The sequence below is a fragment of the Lasiosphaeria miniovina genome (genome assembly GCF_030549165.1).
Source record: "Lasiosphaeria miniovina strain SMH2392-1A chromosome Unknown B0T26scaffold_9, whole genome shotgun sequence".
Classification (NCBI taxonomy): Eukaryota; Fungi; Ascomycota; class Sordariomycetes; order Sordariales; family Lasiosphaeriaceae; genus Lasiosphaeria; species Lasiosphaeria miniovina.
In genome coordinates, this window is record NW_026848228.1 from 115269 (window position 1) to 130320 (window position 15052).

General features: G+C 58.2%; 5 protein-coding genes across 5 annotated transcripts; 2 read left to right on the top strand and 3 right to left on the bottom strand.

Annotated features, from left to right (window-relative positions):
- Positions 1–272: 272 nt before the first annotated feature.
- On the bottom strand, positions 273–3237 carry B0T26DRAFT_757608 (P-loop containing nucleoside triphosphate hydrolase protein; the record flags this gene model as incomplete). Its single annotated transcript, XM_060446268.1, has 3 exons — positions 273–1460; positions 1537–2796; positions 2881–3237. The coding sequence occupies 3 exons, from the start codon at positions 3235–3237 to the stop codon at positions 273–275; spliced, it is 2805 nt and encodes a 934-aa protein (XP_060289264.1).
- Positions 3238–6351: 3114 nt separating this feature from the next.
- Positions 6352–8240, top strand: B0T26DRAFT_744671 (uncharacterized protein; the record flags this gene model as incomplete). The annotated part of the gene is made up of 2 exons (XM_060444444.1): positions 6352–7171; positions 7234–8240. The coding sequence occupies 2 exons, from the start codon at positions 6352–6354 to the stop codon at positions 8238–8240; spliced, it is 1827 nt and encodes a 608-aa protein (XP_060289265.1).
- Positions 8241–9886: 1646 nt separating this feature from the next.
- On the top strand, positions 9887–11220 carry B0T26DRAFT_795005 (S-adenosyl-L-methionine-dependent methyltransferase; the record flags this gene model as incomplete). The annotated part of the gene is made up of 3 exons (XM_060446899.1): positions 9887–10366; positions 10438–10702; positions 10802–11220. 3 exons carry the CDS (start codon positions 9887–9889, stop codon positions 11218–11220), a joined length of 1164 nt encoding a protein of 387 aa, XP_060289266.1.
- A 137-nt stretch (positions 11221–11357) lies between these two features.
- B0T26DRAFT_659707 lies at positions 11358–12965 on the bottom strand (the record flags this gene model as incomplete). The annotated part of the gene is made up of 2 exons (XM_060438971.1): positions 11358–12372; positions 12439–12965. The coding sequence occupies 2 exons, from the start codon at positions 12963–12965 to the stop codon at positions 11358–11360; spliced, it is 1542 nt and encodes a 513-aa protein (XP_060289267.1).
- Positions 12966–12990: 25 nt separating this feature from the next.
- B0T26DRAFT_734020 (uncharacterized protein) lies at positions 12991–14889 on the bottom strand. The gene has a single exon (XM_060443173.1). The coding sequence runs from the start codon at positions 14801–14803 to the stop codon at positions 13448–13450; it is 1356 nt and encodes a 451-aa protein (XP_060289268.1). The 5' UTR covers positions 14804–14889; the 3' UTR covers positions 12991–13447.
- Between the last annotated feature and the right edge of the window lie 163 nt (positions 14890–15052).

Sequence of the window (15052 nt, forward strand, 5' to 3'; positions counted from 1 at the left end):
ATTCGTCCTGTTGTAAATTACCTATGCAGTGGTCCGTCTACGATCTTGCCGACGGCGGAAAATCGAAAGTAGTATTCGGGCCCTCCACAACAAAACCTATCAAAGACGCAAACAAGAACCAATAACAACAAGCCAACCGTCAGGCCTCAGTGCCGTGAACGTGGTATCTCAGAAAATTTGGCAGACACAAGAAATCATCACACAGAAATGGACAAAATATGCCGACCCCAGCCGCTGCCTCCGTCGCCACACACAGAAGCACTGTGCACTCCTCAAAACAGATCGTCATCCAAGGTGCCGTCCCACCGCTTCCCTGCAAGCTTGCGCGCAGCCTTCTTCGGGCTCGTGCTACCGCTGGAGTTGCGGGGCGGGCCTTGGTCGTCGCCGCCGACCCGCAGATTTTCCAGCCTCTGCCGCAGGCTCCCGTCATCCTTCACATTGTTGTTGGCACGGGTCGGGCGCGGGCTGCCCGTGTCGACACCGACCTTTCCCCGGTCCCTGACGCTCGCCAGAGAGCCTCGGACGCCGTCGCTGCTGCGCTCCTGAAGCGGGAGCCGCTTGGTCGGGCTCATGGCGGCCAGCTCGCGCCTGAGGATCTCGTTGTCGCGGCGCAGCCTGTCGTTCTCCTGGTTGACGTCCTCCATGAGCACATTTTCTTTGTCCTCGCCGCCCGCGTCGTCCTCGCCCTCTTCCCCGTCAAGCATGTTCTCGTCACCCGTCGACGCCCTGACGGTGACGGCCATGCTCCGCTCAAACACCTCGATCTTGCGGCCCCAGTGCTCTTCGCCGCGCTCCATCTCCACCTGCATGTTGGCGCGCCAGCGCGCCATCTCAATGTCGAACCGCCGCTCAAACTCTGCCGTGCAGTCTTCGCGGATCGCCTGCTCCAGCTCCACCATCCGGTCCTCCATCGAGAGCAGATGCGACTCAGCCTCCTCCCGCCCTGACCGCTCCGTCTCGAGCGCTTGGCGCATGTAGTCGAGCTCTTCCGAGAGGCGGGCAATCTCCAGGGCGGCAACCTCCATGGTGGCGCGGTGGACGTCGCTGCCGGCATTGCTCAGGGGCGAGAAGGTCCGGTCAATGTTTGGCGATGACAGGGGCTGCCCATAGGGTCCTGCCGTTGACCCCGGCGGGAAGAACGGGCGGTGGTGGAGAGTCGGGGACCCCACCGGGCTCGAGCACTGCTGTTGTGCCAGGGCCGAAGTCGAGGTCGGGACCGCAGTAGTGAGGATCGTCTGGGTGATGCTGGGGATGCGCGGTACCGTCACCTCTCGCGCGAGAGCGCTGTATCGCAGGATCTGAGACGTCGCGTTGAAGTCGCCGTTGGGATCTGCCGTCACGATCATGACGGCCTTTTGCGGATTCCGATGTCTCGCCGACGAGTACGACGACATCGACGGGAAGCAGTTGGAGAAGAGCAGCTCGGTCAGCTTGCATTGACGGAAAGGAACCAAATTTGGCTGTTTTCAGGGTCCATGTCAGTAACATGACTCGTAGGACGCAACAGGGGGGGGGGAGGTGCACGTGCAAACTCACCTTGTCCTTGCTCGCCGCGTCGCTTTGCATCTGCAGGCACTGTCCGAGATACATGAGGCTTTCGTTGATCTTGCCAGCCTCTGCAAGCGTCGCTCCGGCCGTCTTCGCATCCCTCGCGCGCTCGCTCCCAGCGAGATCCACCACAGTTAGCGTGCTCCCACCCCATGCCGCCTCGAAACTGTGTTTTGGATTCCCCCTGGCGCGCTTCTTGACCTCGACGCTAAAGAAGCCGTGGCTCCGCGAGCTCACGCTGTTGCTGCCCGTGCCGGCAACCCGGCGCTCATGCAGCCCCGCCTCCAGCACCATCAAGGCCTGGTGCAGGCTGCCGCACACCACCTTCCTCAGCCCAGCCACCACCTTGCGGTCCGACGATGTCTCTGTTGACTTGAAAAGGAGAGGCCGTCGACGGTACTCTTTTGTCGCCGCCGACTTGATGGGGGGCGTGAGGAGATCGAAGATGCGGTCGTTGTACACCTCGTACATGGAGATGACGACGGCATACTCGGCCGAAGGATCGCAAGATACCGAGAGCGCGCTGACGTCGGGCTGCTGTGGGAATGCCGACGGCCGATGTAGGCGGCGGGATGGCGTCTGGGTGGGACCGAAGGATTCGCCCTGCAGGTGAGAAGATGTTTTAGTGATTGCCTTCTGACGTGCAGAAGTAGTAGCAGACATGAAGTGCTTCGCCTGCGACTTTTGGCCCTTGGCCATCGCGCCTCTGAGCTTTTGCGCTTCCGGGTAGCCGCCGACTAAAGCAGCACCATAACCCTTGGGTGCACCGTCGTCTCGGTCCCAGTGACACTGCCACCCGCCATTAACTCGAGAGGCTGAGGGAGAAGGGGGCATCGCGGAATCCTCGCGACGAACGACCCGAACACTCTTCGGGCTACCTGTCTGGACAGGCGGCATCTCTTCGAGCGCAGAGAAATACGATGGAGAAGAATCCGGCTCAGGGGGGTAGCCATGTTCATCATCGCTACAAACATGAAACTGGGAGTAGATGTGAGAAGGTCGTACAATCATGGGCGTGGGAGCCCTCGAGCTGGCGCGCAAGGGCGGCGCCGAGTCGGCAAAGACGGTGTCGAGGAACGTCGCAGCCGGGAATATGGTGGCCTCGGACGGATCAGAGGCAGTGATGGATTGCTCGAGAGACGGGTGGGAGCTGTAGTCGAGGATATTGTGGCCCAGGGACCTGAAGATGACGTCGAGGGCGAGCTGGGTCAATCCGCGCTGAGATCGCGAGCCGAGGATCGTGTGTGTCTGTCGAGTTTCCAGAATGTCAGCGGTTGCCTCCCAATCCCAGGCCTATCGGGCCGCCTGCTGTCCCCGTCCAAGTCCACAAACCTTGCCCGACCCGGTGACGCCCAACGTGGCCAACAGGGCATCTGTACCCTCTCCGCCGTGGGGGGCGAGCACGCCCTCGACAAGCTTGACGACGCCTGTGCAATGGAAGACATCGAGCTGCGTCGCATCCTCTTCGAAGACCTGGGTAAAGGCGAACTTCTCGATTGCGCGGCGGCGATCGTTTGGCGGGTTCAGGGTGATGTGTTTGGGCGCGGCGTGGTGCGGCTCTGCATCCTCAACCTCCAAGAAGCGCTCTCCCGGCGTTGCAGGCCCGCCTTGTGCTGGGCGGAGTCGAAGATAGACCTGGAACAGGTTGTGGTGTTTTTGCGACGCCGACATGCTGGACTCGCGCTCCATTGCGGGCGCGCCAAATATTTACTGACTGACGATCGAATGAGCCCGTCGGCCCTGCTAAACAGGCAGCAGGACAATGCGCACAGCTAGTAGGTAAGGTGGTTGCGTGTTACTGTCGTGTAGTCTAGATGGGTGCACGGCATCCGCATGTACGCAGTAAAGTCGCTGCGGTGCAAGCAGCTAGCAGTCTAGCGTGTGTGATTAGCTGAAAGCCGGAGCCCAAATTTTTGTTTACGGTGCGAGCAAGCATCCAACCAAGTTCCCCTGGCAACGGGCGGCGAATCAAGCGCATGCGGGGAGTCAGCAGCCGGTGCCGATAAGATAAGGTCAACGGTTGGGATGCTCAAAGCACGGACCACACAGTTTATCGTTTATCGGCCGACATCGATATGAGACGGACGACCCCACACTGGAAATTTACTCGTTTGTCACTTCCAGCTTTCCGACCCCTCGCTCGCACGGCCTTCCGTTGTCAATGGTGAGGAAGTTACTTTTTCGACGCAAGTTGGCTGAGCTGGTTTAGCACGGCCTCGGCACTATCGAAACCTAATAGTCATGAGGCATTCTGTTGGAGGCTTGGAGCTAGCTACAGGTAGGCACCTAAGGTAGGTTGGCCGATTTTTCTTTGAAAGGGGGAAGTTCCAACTTGCAAATTAGTCAAACGGCGCAGCGGCAGGCCTCAAGTGCGGACTCCTCAGCGTTACCTACCGGAAGGAGGCGCCATGGTGGGGAACGGGTTCTCACCTTGCATCTGACGCCCATCGCTTCCCTGTTAGCCAAAGCATGGATGGATCGCTCAAATACAGTAGCGAGCTGGGTAAACATGGCTCTCGGTCTGGGACGTCGACGTGAGGTATACTTGGCTGGACCGCAGCAGAAGGATGACGGCAGCTGGGTTCAGCATCAGAACCTAGGTCCTCGAACGGAGCAACCCGATAGCAGCCAATTGGAGCACTTTGCTGCCTGCGTGCAAATTGAGTCATGAGACTCCATCTCCTGTCGGTCTCGGCTCGCATGGCGCATGCAGTTAGGTAGTTATTTCTGTCGTCTCCGTATGACTCCTCTTTTTTTTCTTTCTGGGTGAATGAGTGCTGTATGTAATGCAGTTAGTTGGACGGCCTTAGGGCCTGGACGCACTGTCACAGCATGGCAGGAGCAACAAAGGTGAAGAGGAAATGGGCAGGAGGGTTCGGTTGCATATTAGTGTTCAGGGGCAATTTAGGTGTCCTCTAAAGCCGTGGGCCTAGAAAATCTACCCGGCAACCTTGAGTGCTTCCTGGCGGATACGTGGGTGCCTACGGGGTACGTACATAGTTACCGATTTATCTGTAATTGCATGCTCTGCTCGTGGAGTCATTAAGCCAGGACTCGAGGCTTTGCTGCTGGGTATCTGTATGGAGAGAGAAGATGTCCAGGCAAGATGGAAGAGGGAAAACAAAACTCTGCGAAAACATGCGCACGACGACATTATGGCGGTGAATACGCCGGGTTAGTGGGTCTCTGATGGAGAAGCACATAGGCGCCAGTCAGGATCAACACGTAAAACTGCATCAAGGCCCTGCAGAAACAGTCCGTCCTGTCAAGCCAGCTGGCAGTCAGCGCTTGCCTCGGGCACAAGTTTTGGGAGGTACGCTAATTTATGGAAGACAAGGAATTAACCTGTCGGTGATGCAATGGTTAATCCAGGGGAAATGCGGGGACAGGGCGTTGGTGGCCTTGCGGAGCCTCAAATTCCTCACCCGAGAACAGAAGCGAGCAGCACAGGGCCTACCAGTACGCGCCCAGCTTGGACGCCGCAATAATAAGGTGAAGCGCCAGCCCGGTTGAAGCACCGAGCTGTGCTCTTACCTACCAAGGCAGGTGATGGAAGGAACGTAAAGGTTAATAATAGCTGGCAGGTTGCTAACGATAATAACGGGACCTCTCTGGAAGACGCGCAAGGTTCCTGTAAGTTAACTTAGTGGACGTGGTGTTACCTGCGGTTAGCTCAGCAGTCGGGTCGGGTAGAACTCGAGGGCGGCAAGATGAAGCAGGAGCGTCGCTCCAGATTCCAGATCCAAACCTTCCATCATGTAAGCGCTATCCAAGCTCCCGTGCGGTCCGCTGAGAGACGCGGCAGAGAATGGATGGCCGATGGTGTGTTTCCTGTCGCAAAAGAGCGGTGACAGGCCCAAGCAAACCCGTGTTAGGAAAGGTGGCGTCTCACAACTCCGCGCTGCCTCTGCCCTGAGCCCTCCGTCCTCCGTCTTCTCCTCACCCACTAAGGTGTTGGTTGGCACCGAGGGCAGTGAACGAAGGCAAGGAACCAAGTGGCCCGTGTGGGGTTGGCACGCGATCGGCAATCCCTGCCAGCTGCCAGACCCAGCAATTGAAGCTCCCGCCCCACAATGGCGGCTCCAATTGCAGGCAAGCGAGGGTAGCGGAGCCGACCCCCACCCGCTAGAAAAAAGTTTGGCAAAAGCCGTAAGATCTCACAGGCGGCCTGGCGTCTTCTCCTTTCCCCCTCCAAACCCAACCAACCAACCCGCCAGACAACGAAGTCGCACTATCCATTCAGAGATTTACATCACATTGACAAACTTCGTCGAGAATTCCCAAGATGCCGTCGGCCACCGTTGAGCTCTAAGCGCCCACTGCGGGCGTGCCTGGTTCCCCCTGGCGCGCCCGTAGTCCAGCAGCCTCAACGACATAGTCAACCCTGCCAATTCCCTCGACGAAGTTTTCCAGGCTTTCACCCTCGCAAGTCTCTGCGCCCCGGCGGGTCTAGAGGCTTCATTCTCTGAGAACGAGAGTCTGCCTCTGAAATTAACAGGTTCTACTCTTGGCCCATGTCCGCAGGCCCCAAAGCGATTCCAAACACCTTTCCGCGTCCGGCTTTCCCCCCCTTCCCCGCCCCCCCACCCCAGGCTTCTAGTCTCTCTCGAAAAGACCCTCGGCTTCAGCATTGGGTCTTGTTTGGTCTCTCTATAGACGAGCCTGACCACTTGGATACGATTGGAAGCAGTCTCTAAACGCAGCTGCCGCTGTTTTCTGGCCTCGGGTTCACCGCCGTTTGTGGCTTCGCCTGAGCGCCGCCCGATTACAACACTCCAAGTTTACCCCTGCATATCCCACATTATGTCCCGAAACATTCAGCGAAAATACCGACCCCCGCCAGCCAAGGCGGCCACCAAGCGAAGGGGCTCCGTCTCTTCCTCCTCCCTCGACCTTTCCGACGACGATGGCTATTCCGGCCTCGAGGACGTCAGTGACTCGGACGAAGAGGATGAGGAGCATGTATTTGCGGCCGAGGAGGAACACATAATATCCAATGAAGCGCATAAGCGCTCATCGGTGCCGCCTCGGTCGCTTGATGATGAAAACCTGGATGCTGACGAAGAGGAAGAGGATGACGGCGAGGACGATGACGATGACGACGAGGACGACGAGGACGATGACGACGAGGACGAGGAAGAGGACGAGGACGAGCTGGACGAGCATGAGGGCGCCACCTTGGAGTCGTTGAGCTGGGAAGGCATCATGTCAGAGCACGAAGAATTGTCAACGGATCCAGCTTCCTACATGTTTGATCATGACGTCGCCAATGTGGAACGCCACGTACGTTTCACCGGCGTGCCTGATAGCGACAGCGACTCGACGACGAGCGATGCGTCAGGCGAGGCTCAAGACTTCTTCCCAGATATATTTGTGGAGCAGAGCTCTCTCGACCCTGCTTTCCGCCGCGAGATCGAGAACGATGACGATTCGTCCAACTCTGGGTCGTTCTGGGACTTCAACAGCAGCTCCCAAGACCTTCATGTGCCTAATTCGGATGTCGCCCAAGTGGACGAATATGACGATGCTACTCCCATCGCGACGCCAATGGCAAGCCAGGCTCTAACGGAAGCGTCAACCCCTGTCGCTTCTGGCGAAGTACAGGAGCTTGATGGCTATGAAAGTGAGTGTGCTTGCTTACTGCATCGTGCATGGGTGCGTGCACTGCTAATGCCCTCCTGCCAGCCGATGGTGATACAACCGAAGAAGACACTCCAGAACCCGTCGTCCGTAAGAAGACAAAACGCCCCTGCACGTTCGAGGTGTCGTCTGACTCGGACACGGAGAGACCTATACGCTTCCGGCACGGCAAGCCTCGTGTTGGCCAGTTCAATTTGGACAGGGCGGGCAAGAAGCCCATTGCTGTCCTCAATCCCGTCTCGCGCAAGATGATGATTTTCACTCCGCAGAGGATGAGCCGGCTGGACCTGTCACCCGAGTCGTTCAATATCGACTTTTCCACGCAGGACCTGTCGGCCTGCTCTCCCATTCTCAGCAATCCTGGCTACGTCATGATGGGTGCAATGCTCTCGTCAAACACTTTCGGCGACTTTATGAACACGCAGCCATTTGGGCCTGCCGAGGCCTTCTTCCCTCTCACCTCGGACGCAATCACGGGGGACGATAGTGACGCTTCTGAGTCTGGCGCTCCGCAGGAGGACGAAGAAGAGAGCATGCTCAAGATTGAGGACTTCATCACCTTCCACCACGACTCTTCTGACGAAGAAGAAGATGGGGGGGGCCCTGACTGGACCGGAGACGGAGCTTCGAGCCCTTCACGGCCCAAGACGGCTGCCAGCGGCACGAGCGTAGCTACGGATACGTCGGCGGCTGACGCCCATCCTCTGCTGAGTCATTTTGGTAATAACTCTGAAGCTGTCGGTGCTTTCCGCCGAAACCAGATTAACCAACAGCTCATCTTCAGCGACAAGGCGAGCCAGGACTCGCTCGCTTTCTCGGGTCCGTACTACCACGGTACTCTCAGGGGCATCAAGACAGGCAGCATGGAGACGGTCACAACACCAATCACACCGGCACGTCGACAGAAGAGAAAGGACAGCACTGCTGGCGGAAACAGCCCGGGAAGTTCGCCTAGCATCCTGTCACAGAAGAGAAAGGCTTCGCAGAGCTTCGCCGACGCCATGCACAAGCGACAGCGGAGCATCTCCGAGCTAGGCGTCATGCGTATCTGACAGTGTGAAGCCATAGAGCTTGGGGCAATTACGTCGATGGACGGCATGGCCCGGCGCTGGTTCCTTGGTCTTGGCTGACTGGACACGCGGGTTATCCCTGGCCTCGCAGCAACAGAAGATTCGCATCACAGCGACTGACTCATAGTGACTAGCTCGCAGCGACTAGTAAACACCTTTTTTTTCTTATTCTTACCTAGCCGTTCATATTGCTATTGTTCATGTGTTGGAAGGTTTTTCTTGTCGTCAGGTTCTTGTTCTTCTCGTTTCAATGACGAATTGAGTCGGGTTCGAAAAGTTCCGGGTTCCAGTACATCGGTGTGTTCGCGTTTAAAAGAATCTATGACCATCTCCTCTTCTCACCTTGCCCCGTCTCCTCATCTTTTTGGGATCTGTTGCATCTCGCCGTTTAGACAGACGACGGCAGCGCTGGGGTGATTTTAGGTGTAATTAGATGACATGGGGATGATGCCTTTTTGTCCTACTAGTACAGTGGGAGTCTCTACTCCATGTCCATGGGCAATAATGAATGATAGTTTCCATCATAGGCGCTCACCTTGGCACCGATTGTTGAGGATATGGTGATTTAATCCCTCTTTATCTCATCTCTCAAAAATCCCCGTGAATGGAAGCCCAGATGAGAGCACCTGGGTTTGTGCCCCTCGACTCAACTAGCGAAGCACCATCAATATATTCCCAAATTCCATGGTGTTTCTGTTGCTTCTCGGCATGCTGAGATAGTCGGGGCGAGCAAGACCTGATGGAATTAATAAATGCCATCAATGATGGTGAAAATAGTTTCTTAGATGTGATATAGACAGCCAAAGAAAAGGTCTTAACTTGGAATAGGTGGAGCGGGCGATTGGGACTCGACGACTTACACGGGTGAGAATACAAGGCCAGATAATTGAACTCGGGTCTGAGGAAATACGTGGGTAGATTATGAATCGCTTAATAGCTTAAAGGGGATCTACTTCTAATCATGACTGGAAAGGTCGGCTCATTCGTCAGCGGGTGAGAGTTGCTGATCATTTTGACTGTGGACTGGTGTTGGTCGGGAACCGGGGCCGGCTGACAAGTCTTTGTCCGAGTATCTAAAGTGACCCGGGGACACTCCTTGCTCCAAAGGGCAGGACGGTTCCGGTGCTTTTGTGCGCAATCAGAACACTAGGAGCCGTAAAGGCGTCCTTTGATGATGGGCAGGCGAATTGGCGGCAAAATTGTGCCCAGGAGAACAATACTAAGGAAGGACAAGAAAAGGCGAGGGGAACAATATGAGGCCATTTTTCGGCAGCCAACCACAAATACAGTCCGGGGTCTGCCACTCTTTTGGAACTTTTTCCTTTATTCGTGGCCCGCGACGTGGTCAACTAACTCTCTAGTGACTATAATATCACACCTTGATCTTGCAAACAATTTCCCAACCCTTCTCCCCTTCTTCTGGAGCTCTCAGCCGTTTCGCGTCCTTCAGGTTTCACTCCCAACCCTCTTTCTCTCTCTCTCTCTTTCTCTCTCTCGCTTCCTCTTTCTCTCTCCCTCTTTCTCTCTCTCTCCCCCTCTCTCTCCCTCTTTCTCTCTCTCTCCCCCTCTTTCTCTCTCTCTCTCTCTCTCCCTCTTTCTCTTCTTCTTACTTGGAGAAAAGCGAAACAATGGCAAGCCACGTGCCAGAGGGCTACGCGCCCGACAGGATGAGGAGGTACATGGCGCACTTCACAAGCGAGGCACATCTAGACGGGGGCAAGCTAGGCAGCACGACAGACGAGGAGCGGCAGGCGCGGCAGCGCGAGTACACGGCAGTTGCCAAGGACTACTACGACCTGGTCAGCCCGCTGTACGAGCAGGGCTGGGGCCAGCGGTTCCACTACACGCCCATGGCGCCGGGCCTGTCCATCGACGCCAGCATGACCGAGTACGAGCACGAATTTGCGCGGCTAGCGGGCCTTCGCGCCGGCATGCGCGTGCTCGACATCGGCTGCGGCATTGGCGGGCCCGCGCGCACCCTCGCCCGCCGCGTGGGCTGCCATATCGTCGGCCTCAGCAACAACGCCTGGCACATTGAGCGCGGCACGGCCCTGACCAAGGAGTCCGGGTTCGAGGAGCTGGTCAGCTTTGTGCAGGGCGATCTGATGGTTTGTTTTTGGCAGCCTGTTTCCCTCCCTGTCCGACTCGGGTCTAGTTGAGTCGTTAACCAAAACCCCAGAAACTGCCCTTTGACGACGCCACGTTCGACGCCGTCTACGTCTTCGAGGCGCTGTGCTATGCGCCGGACCCGGCGGCGGCCTACAGCGAGGTGTGGCGGGTGCTCAAGCCGGGCGGGCTGTTCGCGCTGACCGACTGGGCCATGACGGACAGGTTTGTCGAGGGCAACCTGCACCACCGCGGCGTGCGCAACTGGATCGAGTTCGGCAACGGCATCACGCGCATGCCGCGGGTCGCCGAGATGCGTGCCGCGCTGGCCGAGACGGGTGCGTTCCCAAAACATGCCCACCCAGCCACCCACCCCTCCCACTCTGCTGGACTACCTGCCACGGGTAGATAATTACCTAATTAACAAACTGCCGCAGGCTTCGAGGTGCTCCACGAAGAAAACATGGCGTACCGCAGCCACCCGGGGCCGTGGTACTTTGGGCCGGCCGGCGACGTGCGGTGGGCGACGACATGGGGCGACTTCTGGAAGGTGTTCACCATGTCGCCAGCGTTTCTGTTTGTGGTCAACGGCGTGTACCGGCTGCTGGTGCTCGTGGGGATCTTGCCGCGGGAGGTGCTGGCGCTTATAGACACCATGTGGTACTGCTGCCGGTCCGTGGCCATGGGCGGCCAGCTCGACATCTTCACGCCCATGTACCTGTTTGCCACGCGCAAGCCAGGCGCTGGCGGTGATGGCAAGGGCAAGAACAAGGACAAGGCTGGCAAGGGCAAGGGCAAGGGCACGGGCAAGGGCACGGGCAAGGGCACGGGCAAGGGCAAAGAAAAGAGTGGTTGATAAAAGGTTTGGGCATTATTTCTTTTCCTTGTCCTTTGTTGAATTTTTATATAAAGTACCAGCTACGGCGAATATCAAAGTTTTGCTTGGTATTCCCTACTACCTATACATGCAACCGCCTAATCAATGCTCGTTGCTCAGTCCGAACCGACAGGGGAGACGTGTAGCTGCCAGTAACTCCGCCAATCCCACCACTCGCCCTTCTCCTCCCACGCCTTCTGGTCGTCGCCCTGTCCCGGCTTCCACAGGCCCAGGCCGGTGCCGGGATCGTACTGGGGGAATTCGGCCTTTTCGGCGAGCAAGCCGCGGGGCTTGCCGTCACCCAGGAAGGCCAGGAAGTCCTCGGCGACGTGCACGTACTGGCGCAGTCCCTGGTAGACGTCGATGGTGGCGCCCGTGGTGAAGCTCAGCAGGAAGGGCTCGAGCAGGGGCGCGTCGGTGACCGAGGGGTGCGAGGTGCCGAGCGACGTCATGAACCACGACGGGTTGCCGCGCGCGTTGTTGGCCTCGACTATGTCCTTGACCGTGTCGAAGTGGGCGCGCCCGCCGTAGAACAGGCTGCTGTGGCTGCTCCACGAGTTGCTGTGCACGACCAGCACGGGCACGTCAATGTCCCGGTTCAGCGGGCCGCTCTGCTTGCCCGGGTCGAGGATGATGGCGCCCTTGAACGGCCGCTTCTTGTTGTGGCGCCCGCCGCGCAGCGCCTGCAGAGCCCCGGTGGCGCCGTAGCTGTGGCCGACCATGACCATCTCGTCGGTGTTGAGGCGGCCGGCCCAGTCGGCCAGCCCAGAGCCCTCGCCGCGGGGGTTCTGGCTGAAGACGGCGGCGCCGTGTCCGGAATTGATCATGGTCACGACGCGCACGGCCTCTTCGATCTCGGCCTCGCGGAAGGCGAGCTGGGCCTTGTGGAAGTCGTCGGCGGTCACGTCGCTGCCGCCGACCGTCTCGACCTCGGACTGGTCAAAGATGAGGCGGGTCTGGCTGGGCCGGCCCTTGCTCATGACGAGCGAGCCGGGGCCGGAGCCGTCGCGGTGCTCGAGCATGACGACGACGTAGCCCCTGGCGGCAAGCTCGCCAGCGTAGTGCGAGTAGTCGGTCCGGCTCGACACGGTACCGTGCGAGAAGATGATGACGGGGTGGCCGCTGGCGTCGCTCTCCAGGACCTGCTGGTGGGTCTCGTCCTTGTCCCAGGACGTGGCGAACTTCTCGTCTCGCGACGCGCGGTCGCTCAAGGGAGCGTCGACAGCTGCTGGGATGGTGATGCTGCCGACCAGAGCGCGAATGGCACCGGCGAAGACGGCATCGGTGAGCCAGTTGCTGATGTGGGCGGCCTTGGCGTAGCCCTTGGCCCGGAGGCGAAGGGGCTTGGGGATCCACGGGTGTCGCTTTGCGGAGCTGGAGCCGGTGCCGGTGCCGGTGCCGTGGGCGGATGGGTAGTACAGGGTGAACAGGACCGTCTGCAGCTCAAATGCCTTGTTGCGGCATCCCTTGAACCGCGCCGGGTCAATGGTGCGCGCTAGCTCGACGGGCGCTTCGATGTCGACGGCGCCCACGGCATACAGCCCTGTGTGCTTGGGCAGGGGGTGCGCGAAGATGGGCTTTGAAAAGAGGAAGTAGTATCCGATGTAGACTGCGGCCGCCAGGAAGATGAGATATCGCCATTTCAGCGTAAACGGCAGGCTCGGAGCTCCTGCTGGAGAGGCAGAGCGCGTGTGCGCCGTGCTAGTTTCGGAAAACGGCTTCATTTCGTAAAGGCTATTAGGGAGGGGGAAAAAAAAAAAGGAAAAGGAAAAAAAAAAGGAAAAGGAAAAAAAAAAAGAGGATAGGATCTCGTCTGTATCGTGTCCCATGTGCTTTTGGTGTTTTGCATCTGTTGTGTGCTCTCATTTCTAGATTTTGCGCCGGAGCTATTCCACACGCCTATGATGTAATACACAACGTCAGCTTGCGGATCTGGTCCTGAATCGGGATCCGGATCCGCCCCGTTTCGCTGCCCTTCCCTTTGCCAAGGTTGAGTTGCAACCAAGTCGCCTAACCCTAACCCTCCAACCTTGAGTTCTTCAAGTTCCGTACGTATCTTTGTGTTTTATTTCTTTTTATATTTATTTCAACCCCGTCTTCGCCAGTCTTGACACAACTCTCCAAGACAATGTGACTAGATCGATGGATTCGCCTGCCCCCCCAACTACCCAACACCCGGGGCCGTGTTCACCGGGCCTGCCGCCAGTTACAGTGCCTTCTTCTCGGGCCGCTGCCATGCCATCTCTTGCTTCAGAAATCTCTTGATGGCCGTCTTGATCTGGGCCACTTTGACATTCCAGTCGTGCCGGAACGCAGCGCTGTCGGGATTCTTTGGCGGCGTCGTAATCTCGCGGGGGCGGCCACCGTCGCGGGCTACAAAAGCACCTAGGTGCAGCACGCGCCCCTTGCCGCGCGGGAGCTGGCCGAGGTTCGCGCCGCCGCTCCGGTGCAGAGCCTCCTTGAGCTTGATGACGTTGTCGTGCTCGCGGCTGGTGAAGACGATGATGAAGTCGTAGTGCCTGAACATGTCCTGCCGCAGGCCGTGCGCCGACCGGCCGGCCAGCGCGTCGCGGATCGTCTTCTTGAACGGATACTCGTACATGTTGTTGTCGAACACAGCCGCCAGCGCTGCCGCCTCGGGCGCCTCGTTCCTCTCGCGCACCCCGAGGTTGAACGACTCGTAGCTGTAGTCGAGACCCTCGATGACGTCGACGCAGTTGCTCTGGTTCTTGGTGAAGAAGCCGGCCGAGTGGATCTCCGAGATGCGCCAGCTGCCGTTGGCTCTGAGCGTCAGCTGCCCGAGGAGCTTCATCAGGGCTTCGGCGACGACACTGCGGCCCAAGTTGTACGGGTCTACAAAGAGAATCTTGTAGTCTCTACGCGGCGGCATGGGCGACGGCGATGGTGACGGTGACGGCGGCGGCCGTTTGGACGCCACTGCCAGGGGGCTTGTCGGCTGTTTTTCATTGTCCTTGCTTGCATTGGCGCCCTTCTTGCCCTTTTTGCTGTCGTGTTTTTTCTCCTTGTTGTTTTTAGTCTTATCCTTGTCGGCGCCCGCATCGTCACCGGTTTGGGGCTGCGGCTTGGCGTTGTTGACGAGAATTTCCACGCCCTGGGCGTTCATGAGGCTCAGGTAGTCGCTGAGCAGGACCCTGTCGAATTCAATATCGTCCATGACAGCCTGGATCTTTTCCGGGGTGCTGTCGACGAGGGCGAACCAGAGCTGCGTGGCCCACTTGATGCGGAACTGCAGGTCGTGGGTGCGGGACAGGATGCCCTTCTCGTAGCGGTCAAACAGGTCGTGCGCCGTGGCCGCGTGGCCGTTGATGCTCTCGAGCACTCCGGCGAGCTCGTCTTTCTGGCCTGAAAAGAGGGCTGCGTAGGCCGTGTCGGGCTTGTTCGTGACAAAAGCCTCGAAGCGGACCAGGAACAGATTCATCCTCTCCATGCGCTGGCCGAGATGTTTCATTTGGCTCGGCAGTTCATCGACGCGGTGGTAGATGGCAATCGCTCGCTGCACCACCTCGATGGCGGTGAGTATAGTCCCCAGATCGAGCGCCATGGTGATCAATCGACCACCTTTGAGACCGAGTGGGCTTTGCTGAGGAGGCAGGCTTTGATGAGAAATACGGGAAGCGGGGAATTGGAGGCGTAGCGTGCGTCGCCGCGCTGGCCTTCCAGAACTAACTACAGAGTTATGGACCCGTAAGCACAGCCCCAGTTCCGAGGATCCTACCTCGCCGGCTCAGCATTCTTGGCCATTCCGACGCATCTCGATATTTAATAAGGATACAGTAAGAAAAGTAAGTTG